General features: G+C 46.0%; 1 protein-coding gene across 1 annotated transcript in view; it reads left to right on the top strand.

The window, feature by feature from the left end:
- The first annotated feature begins 25 nt into the window (after window positions 1–25).
- Window positions 26–16,618, top strand: part of LOC135808695 (uncharacterized) — a 35,360-nt gene continuing 18,767 nt past the window's right edge. The window contains exons 1-10 of the mRNA XM_065321918.1: window positions 26–558; window positions 1,733–1,834; window positions 2,586–2,690; window positions 3,279–3,352; window positions 3,818–3,845; window positions 4,020–4,155; window positions 7,251–7,390; window positions 7,694–7,813; window positions 8,072–8,161; window positions 8,931–9,041. Coding sequence (XP_065177990.1) covers window positions 454–558; window positions 1,733–1,834; window positions 2,586–2,690; window positions 3,279–3,352; window positions 3,818–3,845; window positions 4,020–4,155; window positions 7,251–7,390; window positions 7,694–7,813; window positions 8,072–8,161; window positions 8,931–9,041 — 1,011 coding nt within the window. The 5' untranslated portion in view covers window positions 26–453. The remainder of the gene's footprint in view (window positions 559–1,732; window positions 1,835–2,585; window positions 2,691–3,278; window positions 3,353–3,817; window positions 3,846–4,019; window positions 4,156–7,250; window positions 7,391–7,693; window positions 7,814–8,071; window positions 8,162–8,930; window positions 9,042–16,618) is intronic.

Below are 16,618 nucleotides of genomic sequence, written 5' to 3'. Positions count from 1 at the left end.
AATTCAAAATTTCTTGCAAGCTAGCGAGCACTAGCAGGAAACTGGAAAGACTTGAAAGCGGAAAGAAAGGCTCTGAGATCAGTGAGAGTGAGAAGCAGGCCGTGTTGCAGCAGAGCTGGCGGAGAGAGCTATTACGAATGTTTGGCTGTTTGCTAGTTGCCTGTCCAGCTTGGGATTGAAACCGTGCCGCCGAACCGGCTAGCGGCCAAAGTAGGGTAGCTCTAGGCCTGAGGGTTTTCTTCAGAATTCGGCTGGTGAAAACTTGACCTGAGATAGCGCGCTCTCGCTGTTGCAGTTTGTTACTTTCGCTACGTGTCTTCGAATGTCGTCCTTCACTTCAGCGTCACGGTGACCTGGCTCTAGCTGTTGCGTTGTGTATATCTGCTCCGTACTTGACTTGTGACCGGCCGGGTCTGCCAGCGTAACTTTGGCTTCGGCAGTACTCCGAGAGCAATGGCGGAGATAGATGGTGGACGAAGAAGGTCCGTGTCCACGGTGCCGCTATGTAGCGATGGTGGACACGGCAACAGTTCTTCACCGTACAGCGAATTTGATTTGGTAAGTGAGAACTGTTGGTGTGGCTTACTCTAATAGCTAATGGCTACAAAAAGTTTGAAGAATATTTCTGGTTAGCCCCCCCCCCCCCCACACACACACACACCAACTCATCTTGCTCTTTTTCGTTCCCAGTTTGTACATACTGAATGTACGCGTAGACTCCTGTAACGTTATTTACACATCATCTTTTCGCTTACTGCCTACACGTTGTGGAGAAACATGATGTTGACTCCAACAGGACTATAAGTATATATTATTCTCCCCAAGCTCTGCAAAAGACGTTGCGTGGGCCGGTCGTCATAACGCTATTTGTTATCTGTGTGCGGGGGCCCACTGGGCCGGCCGTCATCTAATGACTGATCAGTGATCACGCTATCGACCAAGATTTGTCATATGAGTAGTGAGGAAAACATTCGATATCCCGTACATGATGTGCTGTGATGTACCAGCGGATGGTGGAGAGCAGAGGGTTGGTGGTGTGGGCGTTTCACCCACATACTCCAATAGGGATCAAGTTTCGACGACAGGATCATTGCGTGAAACGACTTGGTAGAATGCATGCGATGTGTGTTGGAGGACTACATCCCATGCATCACTGCGGGTTCGAATCCCACTGAACATCTGGAATTGGCCCCTCCCACCAACCACATACCACCACATGGTGCTGAGCTAGCACAACGAAATAAGTTGTTTGTATACGATGACCTAGGTAATGAGCAAGCATAGTGAGGGTCCTGAACTTGCAACTTTCTCGTTACTCGTGAGATTAGAATCATTCTCTTCACGATTACCTGAACCCTTTTGGACAGGCATGTCCTTACAAGGAAAAGAACACTGGACATTTTCACAGGCAACGCGCATACTTAGTATAGAGCTTGAGACTTTCCCGACCGTGCCTGTTTGTTTAGCATCAACGCGCTAGGAACTGAGTGGATCCTCAATGTGATGCGTGTGGATTTTTACTAAGTTACTGTTCTGTACCTGTAGCTTGTGGCAACTTTTTTATAGGTAAGTTAGGAAAACACATTCCTAAGATGGTCTTTTCTGCGTCTCTCTCTTACCCACTCTCCCTCCCCCCCCCCCTCTCTTTCCCTCCTCTCCCCCTCTCTTTCCCTCCCCCCTCTCTCTTGCCCTCCTCTCTCTTGCCCTCCTCTCTCCCCCCCTCTCACTCCAGGGCCAGATCACACCATGTGCAGAGGGGTGCGTGTGTCGCCATGTTTTGCATGGTGCAAAGTTTGTCGTCTCTGGCTTCTTGCAAGCTGACCGTCAGTGTCTGGTAAGATTATTATGGTTCACACAAACGCCTCTCTCCCCGGATACCTCATTTATGGGCATGTATTTTTGCCGGCCACTTTCAGCTTGGATAACCGTGACAATAATGGTATCTGTTTGGCCTTTGAAGCTTTTCCCGTCATTTACCTTCTATTACAGACATAGTGGGTGTTGGTGGGTGTGTTTTCGATACGGTACATTCATGCACATGCACCATCATGGCACGATTTATTTACAAACATTATGCATACACATGCAATGAGCTGTTCTACTACAGAAAATGTGGGCAAACCTTAGTTATGTGCACCATGCAGTCCCAATGTATGCGGTGGAGAGGAAAGGAAGTCAGAAAAAACAAAAGTACCATATTATTTTCCGAAGCATAAGCTTGTAATTCATCCAAAAAAAGCCAGTGTGGCTTATACTACGGTGGTCAAATGAACGGTGTACAGTACAGGGTAGATGTCTGTATTTTGTGACAAAAGAATCTGGGTGTGGCTTGTTCTCCAGTGCGGCTTACACTGCGGCGAGTACGGTACATGTATTACATGTTAACACATGTCGCATTTGATCCAAGCCTACAGCTATTGATACTTTACTGTATTGGACAGCTAGCAGCAGAACTGACCATTGGAAAGTGCTGTACATGTACATGTATACTCTACTGATTTGTGTCATTTTGTGAACATGTGTGTACATATGTATGATTGTGCATCTGTGTGTGTGTGTATGTGTGTGTGCACATGCTTGTGCAGAAACGTGTCTGCCGCAAAATTCGTCTGATGGGTGGCAAGGTGCTGCGTCGGGTGGAGAGCCATGTAACTCACGTTCTGGTTGGGAGGATCGGCGAGCGGGCACGTGTGAGTAGCCGTGATCGTATCACTGGCAACCCCACCACCTACACACACATGCTCTGCTAGCTACACGCTTCTCATAATGACAGTGTCGCGTGCCATTGTTTCCAGGGTCAATGTCATGCCATGTAGAAGTCCTACGCTACTCTTGGAAGCAAACTGTCACATTCCAGTGTTGCATGCTAAGGAATGCTCTGTGCATATGCTACCTTTGGTGGTTTTGTCCTATGTTTCTCTAAGTGCGCCTTTGACCCGGGGAAGTAAAACAACCTCAAACGCAAACGTGGGAACTACAAAATGTTATGTTTTTCTCTTGCTTTATTCCAAACAACAACTAACTCGGAGCTCCGGAAAGCTCCGCAATATGATGCCAACAGAATGTAATGGTGTGGGTGCATGAGTACAGAGTCGGTGCACACCGACTCATAGGGATAGGGAAGTGCTAATTTGAAGTACTTAATTAAGTACTTTTGAAGCAGTAGCACCCACCCGCTATTGACCCGTTCGTCTAGTACTGTTGTAGTTTGTAGCAGTTGTTTGCTGAGACATTCTGTAACAGTACCAGCTCCCTGTTGTTCCCCTGTGCCATTGCAGAGAGCTGCAGAACTGCGCATCAACTGCTTCCATCCCAGCTACGTAGACAGATGCTGGATTGAGCGACATGCCAAGTACGTCATAGTACTCAGTAGAGCAGTGAAGAATACCATTTTGTTAACCAATTCCTTTATCATGGAAATTGTGGGCACAAGTTATGCGATCGAGTCCACCAACTAAACCAGATTTTGAACAGTCAGACGTGCACAGTCTAGCACAGAACTGACAATTTCCATGTTACAACTTTTTTCCTTGGCTCACCATCTGAGTTCTTGATTCCTTTATCCGATTCCTTTACGTTACACGGTGTGCCATAGGACTGCTAGCTAGATCAGAACCAGAAAGAACCCTTTCACTGAACTACTCAATGTTTTTCTTAGAAGCCCTGCAGTTCTCAGTTCTGAGTGCATGTGGCTTCCCACTCGTTTTACATTGAGATGCGATGTCAGTGATGTTGTTCTGTATTTGCGGTGTCCGTTGTTTGCTGTTTGTTGTCTCTATCGTCACTGGTGCGCTCATCGCCGTGGTTACGTGTGCAGAGACTTCTGGATCGTTGAGGAGCAGTTCGTAAGTGTCATCCATTTCAGTTGCCAACAGAACTGTCAGTCTAACTAGTAATAATATATGTCTCTAATAATCCAAACAGTCTTCCTTTCAGGCAACATACATAGAAATAGCTGTGATGACTAATGGCGAGATGAATTTACCAATTTGTGTTCATATGTCATGTTCTGCCACTAGGTCAGGGAGTATGTAATGCGCGTGAACAAGATTGCGTCCATGAAGCGAGGCAGCTCGCTCCGCTATCCCAAAGTGGAGAACCCCGTCAAGTTGAAGCGCAGTACATCGCGCTGCTCACCGAAGATCACCCCTACAGGTTAGTCATACAATCACGTACAGTACAATGTCATGTAGTGGGGTTTATCTATCTACTGGTGAAAAACTGAAAATCATGATTATGACAGAAAAGAAAGTGAGGAAAATGTAATATGTACAATGTACAATGTACATATTGGCGTAAGTATGGAGGTGCGTATGCAGCTATATACAGTGAAACCTGTCTTAAGACTACGGCTCAAGAGACCTTCAACACGTACGTAAAGCGCTGCATCGTCTGCAAACTGCGACTCCGTTATCTCGGTCTCCAGCAGTTTCGACTTGGCCAATCGATCGCCAACAAGCCTCCATCCGATGCGGTAGCGCAGAGTCACACCAGTAGGGATATCAGCGAACGCACTGCGCAGGCCTCTGCGCATGCATTGCGTCATCGAATTTTTGAACGTGATCGCGGCCGACAGAGAAAACATGGCCGCGGTCTGTTTTGCACCGCTGGGAGTCGTAAGATTACTGTTCTTCTGTCCCCGCAACCATTCAAATCATACGCGATATGGAGGACCCACGTACTCACCACGTTCTCCCCGGTCGATTTCTCTGAAAGTTTGCACATCGTGAAACACCAGTATGAGAGGTGTTCAGGCCAATTTTCAAGGGATTACCCTGGTTGGATCGTTCCAAAATCGGACTTGCATTTCTCGCTCGCGGCCATTTCTTGCGCGATGGAAGCGCCCTGCCCTGGTGAGTAACCAGCGTCGCGCTTGGTAGAGAGTTGCTGCAATCAGCTCCCTGATGTCTTCGCTGCCATTGTCAGAAGCGATGGACCATGAATTTGTTTGAGAGTCTCTGGATGCTACTTTTCCTCAGCCTAGTTTTCAGCCATTCCATGCATCTTCTTCGCACGATGTATTTTGCAAAAAAATGAAAGTGTTCATGAGTTTTCTTGTCAGCCGCGCGTAGATGGGCCAGGCTGACCTGCAGAGATGGGCTGCGCAGTGCGTTCGCTGATATCTCTAACACCAGGCACAGTCGATTGGGAACGCCACGAGGCAACAACCGTGGCAAAGTAGATATTGAACAGAGTAGGTGCCAGGGTACAGCCCTGCCGGAGACAATTGGCCACAGAGATGGCATCTGTTAGCCCACCAGCAACGCGCACCCTGGCCTCGTGGAGACTCCGGATTAAGCCGAGCACATGCTGCGGCACACCAACTCTCTCCAACTCTCTCCAAAACCAGCCACAACACATGGCGGGGAATAGAGTCATACGCCTTTCTAAAGTCGACGAAAAGGACGTACAGCTGGGAGGTATGCTCAATGGATTTCTCCACAAGCTGACGAGCCACAAACATCATATCCACGCAACCACGGCCCTTTCGAAACCCACACTGCGACTCTGGCAAGATGTCCCCTGCCAGCTTCATTAGGCGATCCTGGATGACACGAGCAAACAACTTCCCAACAACGTCCAGGAGACTGATGCCCCACCAATTGTCACATCGGTGGAGGTCTCCTTCCTTAGGAATTGTGACAATCTCCGCATCACGCCACTCAGGAGGCACCGGGCCGCTCAACCACACCGCCCGGACAAGATTGAATATACGCTGATGCAAGCCTTCCCCGCCGTTTCGAAGGAACTCTGGAGCAATCTTAGACTCCCTGCAGTTGTACCCAGGTTCAGTCTCCGCATTGCACGCATCACCTCGTCAAAATCTGGAGGGAGATCCAGGCTCACACGCGACTCCTCAATATGCATACTCTGTAACACAGTGACTCCTCAATATGCATACTCTGTAACACAGTGACATGATCAACATTACTACAAGTAGTAACAGTGAACGCAAAGTGGTGACTCCAGCAATCCCTGAGACCACCAGGGCTGGACGTTAAAACACCTTCTTGATTGTAAACACACACGCACGCACACACACACACACACACACACACACACACACACACACACACACACACACACACACACACACACACACGCTTGTACTTGTACTTGCTCACTGCCCAAATTGGTCACGTGGGACTTCCCGGGAGAGGGGAGAGAGGAACTCAAAAGGAATCTTTTAAAGAGGACTCAACTAGCTATAGGGCTTGAAAGTGCTACGTCACAGCATAGCAACAATTTCAAAAATTCAAAAACTGTATCCACTTGGATCCAGTTTTTGTATGGATCCAAGCACATTTCAAGCGGTCTTACTCACAGCAAGGTGATGTAGCCAGTGAAACTGACTGATTTGGCTAATGGGGGCGGGGTGACAACTGGTGGCGAAATAAAAGTCACACCTGCATGCGACATGAGTGGGTTGCTATTAGGGGTGAAACGGTTCGGGTAAGGAACCGGTTTTGGAACCGCCAGCTGAAAAGTATCGGGTACCCGTTCCGTAAAATTTGGAACCGAAACTCGAAAAATCTCGTTCTCGTACAAATACATGTACACGCCAAGTCTACTCAAGATTTTTAAATGTCTTACCTTATGATCACTGCCCTTCCAAAGGGTTCTCCTATCGATCCTGGTCACTACGAGAGTACCTTCTTTGCACATGGACTCGCCGATATCTCGTTCTTGCTCGTAAAAATGTTTTCTAACTTGAAAATAATTGTCACGGACGCATTTGGTCGGTCTGGAGAAAAGAGTGCATGGAACCGATACCCGAACCGTGGGAAACTATGCTGGCATTCGGGTACCCGAACATGAAAAACATGGAACCGTTTCACCCCTAGTTGCTATGCACCCACATACTTAGGCAATAGCAAAGTCACACCTTAGTGGATCCAAAATAGAAATCTGATGTCAATTTACTACTCCCTGGGCGTTTTTGACGTCATCACTTTCAAGCCCTATTGAACCGCCCAGCGGCCGACACCCCCTGAAATCCCCGAACTATGGGTGGACTTGCAAATGATCCCACTTATGGACTCACCACACTTCAGGAAGTGAGTGAGGACACGCAGACAGTGCACGCACGTGCGCACACGCACACACACATACACACATACGTACATACACACACACACACACACACACACACACACACACACACACAAACGCACACACACAACTATCAATCTCTGGGCAACTAGCCGGTTCAACATTGTTACGGTTCCTGTGTTGGTTAACCTATCCAGCTCGGTCTCCTCCGAAGCCTGTCATCGACGAAGCAGCTGTAGCTGCAGAAAGGAAACAGCTTCAGAAGCGCAAACACCTCATCAACGAGCTTGTAGAAACCGAAAAGACTTATCTCATTTTGCTGGAGTTTATCGCCAAGGTAGGCTCTTTGTTCACAGACGTAAAATGAGGGGGGAGAGGGGGGATTTGTTTTTTGAAAAATTTAGAAATTTAGTTAGAGTCCAAATCACTGAAATGAGTGCATTTCATTAATTGGCGTACCCGGAGCAAATAGTGGTACGGTCAAAACCGTAGTGACTGGAGCGTATCCAAAGCCCTTGCATGTGTCACCTTGCACTGATTGTGTTACACAATAGTCCGGAGTGGTAGTTCCTATTGTGTCTTGTGTCTCCTTTTCCTGTTTGGTCATCTTCATGAGTCCACTGTGCTGTGCTGTTTTCAGAACTACATCACACCATTGCAGGAGCAATGCAAGCAGAGAATCAGCCCGATGAAGACTAACTATGCCACGGCCGTGTTTGGTCCCTGGAAAGATCTCTACTCTCTTCACAGATCCCTTTTGGTCAGTTAATTCAATGTCCGTCATACCTGACGTGGTTCTTTGGGCCCGGGCCCTCCAGAATTTTTTTGTCTCCGATGTTCTTATTTTTCCATGCCATGCACTCTTGGGTGTACGTAGTGAGTTGCTATTGCTGCTTTGCCTGATGGTCGTAGTACTACTTGAAACTCGGAGTTGCGACACAGCTTCCAATCTCTCTCTTGTGTGTTGCTGCTTTGTGTACTTTGCTTATGATGTACATGTACGTGTACATCACTACAGGCTAGCCTGCAAGAGAGTGTTGACTATTCTTGTGCGGTGCTCAGCGGCTCTTCAATCGTGCCTAGCATCGGAGGCTCCTTCCTCACTCATGTAAGTCGTGATCAGTGTTGCGGTACTTGTCTATGTTTGACACCATGCTACATGCTACATGCTACATGCTGTTGCTACTGCTGCTACATGCTGCTGCCCTGGGTAGGCCATGGGTACAGAGCAGATAGTACTGTCGGTCACCGAAGAACTGGGGAGGGGGTCAGCTTCCTAGCCTAGACCGTTCTTATTTTCATGTACTGCAGTCTATGCAGTCGAGCCACAGTGTGTGCATCGGTATGCTGTGCTTGGTGACATTATAACCTGGTTGTTCTTCGGCGCTCGACGGTACTGTAGATAGGGGTCATTGTTTGATCAGCATTGTGCATTTCTCAAGGGGCGCAAGCTCCCCTGCAGCTACTCAGTTCATAACGCAGAACACCCCCGGCTACGCCATCCCCGAAGCAAGTTGTCTCTTTGCTGCTCAATCACATTGTTAGGTTACTGTTCTACTATTGTACTGTGTGTACTGTGTAGTCTGTGGGCTATTCTCTGGCGGCTTCTGATGTTGTGCACTGATCAGACGACCTACATACACACACGTGAATTGTTACACAAGTGTTGCAATAAATATTTAGTTCCTCCGCTATTTGTGAACGTGTGCCGCAGGCTCCTCTTTGTGTGTTGAGCACTTTGGCAAGGTCCCGACAACTTTCCTTAGTTCGTGTAAATGATGTGATCGTAACGTATTGCTGCTTTTGGGAGAGTGCTGTGAACGACAGTTCCACGTCAATCGTCTACTTTTCCTTTTGGGGTTTTCTTCTGTGTTCAGATGAGCGCGTTTGATCGGCAATATCCGGACTACATCACTTCGTTTGAACAGCGCAAAGACTTCCACAGCCATGCACTCAAGGCTGATCCGGTCTTTCGTGCTTTCATTCAGGTGGGTGCAGTCCGTATCTCCTATAAGGTTGGCGGCTATAGTAATATACCGGCTATAGTGATCAATTTCTCAAATTTATTTTCATTTGCCATAACTAAGTATACACAGTAGTGCTGAAACGATTACGTTTTTTCCTTAGTGGCTTAGCTGATACCATAACGATCGGCTTATCGGCTAAACGAGTATTATTGTAACTACATCAGTACAATCATGTACATTCTGTGAATGTCCAAAAAATTACGAGTCCAACATCGCCAACGACGGAAAGCGGGCGCATAGATCCGATGATCCCGCAACAAGTCCGTCAGCTGTTCGGACTGACCAGACGAATACAGACAAAACAGAGGCAACTCACTGGTTGCAACCCAAGAGCTGATGGTGCCCTTCGCGTGTGACTTCGCTGACTCCGACGATGAAGTCAGAGAAGCCGGCCAGGGGTGCAGATCGGCGGATTTCGACGGATGAGCTGACTTGAGGCGCACCAACAAGTAACTAGTTGTTTTTCCTGTCTATGCTCAAAATAGGCCCGGACGCCAGGCCTAGCTCGTCGTCGAGCAAACTGGTTCAGGAACCGTCGACAGAACAGAAAACATGAAACTGAAGACCACTTTATTGTCTTTTGGCTAGCTTAAGACTACTCGCACGTGGAGGGAACTCCAGCCCCTGCAGCTAGCTAGTGTAGATACATACTGAGCCCGCCCGTCCTGCATGCTGTATGTAAGAAAAGTAGTCAGCTCAAAAGACGGCGAAGTAACGGTAACGGTGATCACATCGATGTTTCTCAGATCGCGTGGGTGCCTAAAGTCTTCACACGTACATGTACATGAACATCGATGTTGCAAGTGTACAGTCATGTACATATTCGTGACGTATTCGCAACACTTTCGATGCATGCACGCTTTGTGCGACCCCAAAAGGGGGGAAATCCGGTAACGAGCGTAGGTACCATTCTACTCATTTAGCCGATAAAATCGAAATAGCCGTTCGATCTATTTCTTATCGAGTAAGTAACGAGTAATCGATATAATCGTTTCAGCACTAATACACAGTTATCGCATATAGTAATACTTATAGGTTAGTGCATGGCAGGGAGGGCCCTATGGCTTGTTAGTGCCCTCCAGGGTAGTCAGAGGGCTACCCTGGAGGGCACTAACAAGCCATTGGGCTCTCCCTGCCATGCATTAACTATTTTAGAACGAGGTCAATCCCGTTGCCTAGGAGCTGACCAATCAGCGACTTTCCCAACGACTTAATTTTCCCTTTTCAAACAGCTTCTCTTTAAGCAAAATAACCTCACTAAGGCCACAACAAAAAGATTTCGTGTTTCCGGTCGGCACCCCCCCCCCCCCCCCCGAAAAAATACGCCCGGTCGGTCGGAAAATTATTATTTTTTGGTTTGAAAGTTTATTTCCCTGCTGTATTCATAGACATGAGCCAAATTGAGAAAGTTTGGATCAGACACTGGTGATACACAATATATGAGCCCCAGCCAGCAGAAACCTGAACATGTGTAATTTTTTCAAAAATTATTTTTTCCCTCGAAATTGTTTCTACACTATTAATCATTCAAGTTATCAAGTTTGGTGACAATCTGATAAGCGAAAGCATGGAAAATAGAGTTTGAAGTCAGAGAGGTCAAGATTCGGTACAGTTGGCGCAGCATCCATGCCTAGTGACTCCATGCAAGTTGATCCTACAGTTTCTGATTGTGATGTGGAACAGGTACATGTAAGTAAATAGAATGCAAGTCAGGCTTGCCCTCTTGGTGCTGCAGCCTGTGCAGGCATGAGTAGTTCAGAAGTCACAGTGACGATATTCCGTATACATCACTACCTTCTTTACAACACCAGAGTGCAAAACGATGATTGGTGGCTGGCCTTCCAAATTGTGTTCAGGGACCTCTGCGCTGTCAGTTTGGGCGTTGTCCCAAAGCTTGCCATACTGATAGATGTACTGATCAATACTACTGACATCCACTCCCTTGCACACTTTCACTCAGACCATGATTTCAGCATAATTGTATTTCAATGATATGAGCGAATGCTGGCGTTTTGTAGCACGTGAACATGTTGCCCCAAAGCGTTCAGCCGGTTTGAGTTTTTAGGGATCCCCTTTCTCAACACAGGCAGCAGCCAGCTTGGTGTCGTCTGGCAAGGTAGAGTACTGAGAATACTACGCTCTGTTTTGCGCCGTGAGAAGCCCTCCATCAGTGTCTGCAACATCATTGTTGTCGATGTAGAAATACGGATCGCTCAGCGGGTCGACATTCAGCTTCTCCTCGCAGTCGCTATTTCTTCAGCACTGACTATCGTCGCCACCAGTATCCAGTGTCGATTTTATGAGGGCTCTTCGTTGCTATGCATATGACACTCGCCACTGCTGGACAAACTCAGCGAGATCACCAACAAAGAAATAATTCCGATCGCGAACTAACTTTCAGCGCCGCTTCGTACAGGGAGTCTCACGCTGACAACTCTGGACCTAAGTCTTTGTCGCGACACCTGTCGCCATCGCTGTGTCTAAACTCAACCTCTGTGTGACGAGCTCTCACCTAGCGCTAAAATCAATTGACCAGAGACATTTGAAGACACTTGAAACTCCTTTGACAACAAAGACACCCACTCGATCGAAAAGAATCTTCAAAAGCCAGCTCACTGCGCGTCCCAAACTTTGACGTCACATTTTGATGATTGATATCAAGTACACAAGTGCTGGTTTTCGCTGGCCGGGGCTCATATACATATTTACACATGGAATATGGAGTAGAATACCACCGCGGGACGCAGTAGATGTATTGCATAGTTCAGAGATTTCTGAGAATTGTATGCAATACCAATGGGTCAGCATCAATAGACGCATAGTACTGACATTGACACAAAAACATGCCTGCACACAATTGCACGCACACTACATATAGTACTACTAGCTACTAAAGCTACTAAAGCTCGGCTGCCAATACTGGCAATAGGCCACATCACTCCCAAAGGAGCCAGAGTCGAGGGCAGGGCAGAAATGGAGATAACAAGTTAGAATTTTCGTCTCTGCATTCAGTCAAACTTTTATTTCGGTTCGAGCAAAGCAACACAATGCTTTCAGTGTTTTTGCTTGTTTTTCTTTGTTTTTTTGTACTTGTCGTAAACCAAAAAAATTCCATAATTTTTGAAAAAACGGACCCGGTCGGCCGACCGGAAACACGAAATCTTTTTGTTGTGGCCTAATTGTAAGGCAACATGTTGATTGTAACATTGCAGTTATGCAGACCTCCACTAAATACAGTTTGAAGAGCATTATCGATTCTTTGCTGTTGTTGGGGATTAAAGCATGGAGCTGGTCTTGGACAGGCAACATTAACTTCTGAAGGAGGCTCTGCGATTCGAAGAGATGAAGATGGCGGTGGCTGCATTGGAGACGGAGGATCAAGGACAAACGTTGAACATACTTCTTTCGACGTATTCTGTCGAAGACCCGCTTTTGCGGATGACGGATTGACCAGTGGACACGAATTTGACGATGGAATGTAGGGTCTGATTTGCGAGTTGGTTCGTGAAGATTGAGATAGCGCAGGACTTGTTGTAGATGTGATGTTGTCAGAAGAGTCTTGAGGTCCCTTTTGGCGTGAGGTGGATGGTTCTTGACAGTCTTGATCAGGTGAACTTGACCTCTCATCTGATTCCCTTGGCACTGAATTTGCTTGTCGTCTTTCCAATGATTGAGATGAAGGTGCATCTAGAACAGCTGCCATATTTCTTTGTTGTTCATCAGTTGACTTGCTGTAGCTTGCCAGGCTCATGGCATTTCGGTGTCCTGTTACCTGCATGATGTGTCGATCTGTAGCTCCTGCTGCTGAGAGACGGTGGGCAGTAGTAGCCCGTACAGAATGGTTCGTGTACGTCTTAGACAAACCACACACTTTAGACAGCTTGGGCATTATTTGAGCGAGGGAATTTTTGCCCAAGGGAATATTCTCAAACCATATCTGCTCCCCTTTCCTCAGGTTCGGTTTGGGCTTTTGAAATAGCGCTTCTTGCTGAGGATGTAGACGTGACAGCAGATACTTGACACTGAAGACTTGATCTCCGTCCTGTATTCTTCCTGCGGTCGGCGGGTCATGTCTATCAGCGATACCACCGGGATGATTTTTGCTGGTAAGATCAGCGTTGAGAAGGAAATATTCATCTCCGTTGTCGTCCTTCTTGAGGACCAGGTCAGTTTTCTTCACCTGTCGTTGGATTTCTCTTCCACGGAGTGCAAAGTGATAGGTCATATAGAACCATACCTCCATTACAAGAACCTCCGGCTCCTTGCATCGTAAGAACTTGTCCTTCAGCTTCTTGAAGTCATCGTCTGTGATATAGTCCTTGTGGTTGACTGGTCGTAGTTCTCCTTCTCGCTTCAATTTCTTGAGAACTCCATCCAAGCAGTTGTTGGAACGGACAAATTCAGGATCGCTGATGATGTTCCATTTCCGCTTTCCAAGCACGTGTCGGCGTAGAGCCGCCCTAAAGCACAGATAACTTGAACGTTGATATGAACCGCCATCTTGCCGTTTAGCAGCAACGTAAAGTTTGCACAGGAAAGTATTCAGTTCAGACTTTGAACACTTCTCAATTTTTATTGGACGTGGTTGCTTCTTGTTGAATGTATTGAAAACAGAAAGCCAACATTGATTTGCTTCCTTGGTTTTGGCAGGTACTCAGGAATCCAGAACTTCCGTCAGATCCTCTTCACTTACAGATCGGAATCTTTTAGGGTTGGACTCTGCCATTGTTCTATAAAGAAACGCGGTTCTACTCTCAATCTTACACACTGTGAATGATAGATAGTTCATCCTCTCTTTCCTATAAATATAATCTATAGAAGAATGCAGCTTAGAATGTTCTATTATGCGTACGTTGAACGTTGTACTATGTACTATATTTTGTACATTGTCTAATGTTGTACCGTACATCGTACATACTTAGGATAATTTTGATCTTTTACCGTATTACGGTACAATTATTGTACGGTATGCCGTGTATGCACGATACGTACTATTTATACACCTTTTGGAGTTGTATTATAACAATTGAGCGGGCTTCAAACTAATCCAAGGCCCTGAACGCGTCATCAAAGAGTAGTAAAATTACAAGTGAGCGGGCTTTAAACTCTGATAAGGCCCTCGGCGGGAAAGTTGCTGATTGGTCAGCTCCTAGGCAACGGGATTGACCTCGTTCTAAATCGTCTATAGTAATATATCGCCCATCGTGATCAAATTCATATTTCAAAAGACCTTTATTCCCGTAGCTATGCAGAAGACGTTACTTCAGTAACGTCTGGCGCTAGCCAGGGTCCACACAGCTTTAATTTGGTGTTCGTTTGTTTTTTGTTTGTGTCACGCCTGGCGCTATCCCGTATCTGTCCCGTACCGTACCATCAAACACAGCTGGCCACATACAGCTGGCCCCAATATTCAAATAGGGCTTTCAAACGCAAGATCATAACGTGAAGCAACTTGGAAGAATGAGTATGAATGCGAAGTGTATGGGGGAATGCATGTAGGGCGATAGTGCGGGTCCGAATCCCAGGTAATGCCTGAAAAAATAAGAGAATTGAAAAATTTATAACATCCCTTTTAATTTTTTGGCCTTCATCAAGGCGGTGGACGGTGTTGTATTACCCTCGACCGTACCTGTCCCGTATTTGTCCCGTACCTATCCCGTACCGTACCGTACAATCAAAGATGGCTGGCCACAATGCATATTCAAATAGGGCTTTCAATTACAAGATCATAACGTGAAGCAACTTGGAAGAATTTAGCATGTATGCGAAGTGTATCGGGGGATGCATGCAGGGCGATAGTGCGGGTTCGAATCCCAGGTTGTGTCTAAAACAAAAAGTAGAAACTTATAACCGCAATCAATAAAACTAGCTGAACCAACATTTGTGTTCTTTATTCATGCAATGTAAAAACGGTGGAGACGATGTGCAATAAAACGATGAAAATATGAAGAAATGGTGTAGGGAAAAATATATATGGATTCAAACAAGTTTTCGTACAACACTCATCAGGAATCGTCGTTGTACGAAAGGACACTGAAACAAAAATTGAACTATTATAGAAAATCTAAGTTGGAGAAATAACACTAAGAGCAACAACAGTGAAATTTACAAGTGTGAATTTTAACAATCAAAGCGAGAAATGAACAAAGGAGAAAGGAAGGAAAGACAACGTGATAACACATAACAGCAGTACATTACACCTAGAACATTAACGGCCAAGCTTGGCCGCACTAAACACGACACGTTACTTGAACAATTTCAACCCAATTATACTATCTTTCTGTACACACAAATTAGGCTTGTACAGACGCTGATAGATAGCTTCCAACACTTTTAACTGTAGTCCATAACCATGACGACCACGGCACAATACAGTGAACGAAGAGTCGGAATACGAATTGCAACAATCAGGACTAGCTAGCAGATGATTGTACACTGAAGACTTGCTAACACTGACAGCTGCATTAACACTACAAATGCCGACTCAAAAAGACCCACCTTGCATATCAGTAGCTCCCACACCAACACCAACAACGCAATCTACAGCAACCACAACTAATCCACCATCCAAGCCCATAATTGAAAGACCAAGATGATCAACAGCCAACTACAACAGAAGCTACGCACTCAGCGGACAAGGGCGAAAGGAGGGACGTGATAGCAGGGTGACGGCCGAGTTGAGTTCAATGGACCCGGTCAGGCGGGATGGACGAGACAGAGAGAGTACAGAGGAAGCGGAGGATGGAACGGACGGCGGAGGGAGCAGTGAGTCGGAGAGCAGTGATGGGAGTGATGGTGAGAATGCCGGTGAGAGTGTTAGTGTTGTGCGTAGGTTTCGTGGTAGCAAGTCTTCAGTGTACAATCATCTGCTAGCTAGTCCTGATTGTTGCAATTCGTATTCCGACTCTTCGTTCACTGTAATGTGCCGTGGTCGTCATGGTTATGGACTACAGTTAAAAGTGTTGGAAGCTATCTATCAGCGTCTGTACAAGCCTAATTTGTGTGTACAGAAAGATAGTATAATTGGGTTGAAATTGTTCAAGTAACGTGTCGTGTTTAGTGCGGCCAAGCTTGGCCGTTAAATGTTCTAGGTGTAATGTACTGCTGTTATGTGTTATCACGTTGTCTTTCCTTCCTTTCTCCTTTGTTCATTTCTCGCTTTGATTGTTAAAATTCACACTTGTAAATTTCACTGTTGTTGCTCTTAGTGTTATTTCTCTAACTTAGATTTTCTATAATAGTTCAATTTTTGTTTCAGTGTCCTTTAGTACAACGACGATTCCTGATGAGTGTTGTACGAAAACTTGTTTGAATCCATATATTTTTTCCCTACACCATTTCTTCATATTTTCATCGTTTTATTGCACATCGTCTCCACTGTTTTTACATTGCATGAATAAAGTACACAAATGTCGGTTTAGCTAGTTTTATTGATTGCGGTTATCAAATTATTGTCTCCTCGCCGTGTGTAGAAACTTATAAGAATTTATAACATCCCTATGCTTTTTTTGTCTAAGTCATCAAGGCAAAACAGCATA

This window comes from Sycon ciliatum, chromosome 2, assembly GCF_964019385.1.
Source record: "Sycon ciliatum chromosome 2, ocSycCili1.1, whole genome shotgun sequence".
NCBI lineage: Eukaryota > Metazoa > Porifera > Calcarea > Leucosolenida > Sycettidae > Sycon > Sycon ciliatum.
The sequence above is the reverse complement of the archived record's forward strand: the minus strand, read 5'-3'. Positions and strand labels throughout refer to the sequence as shown.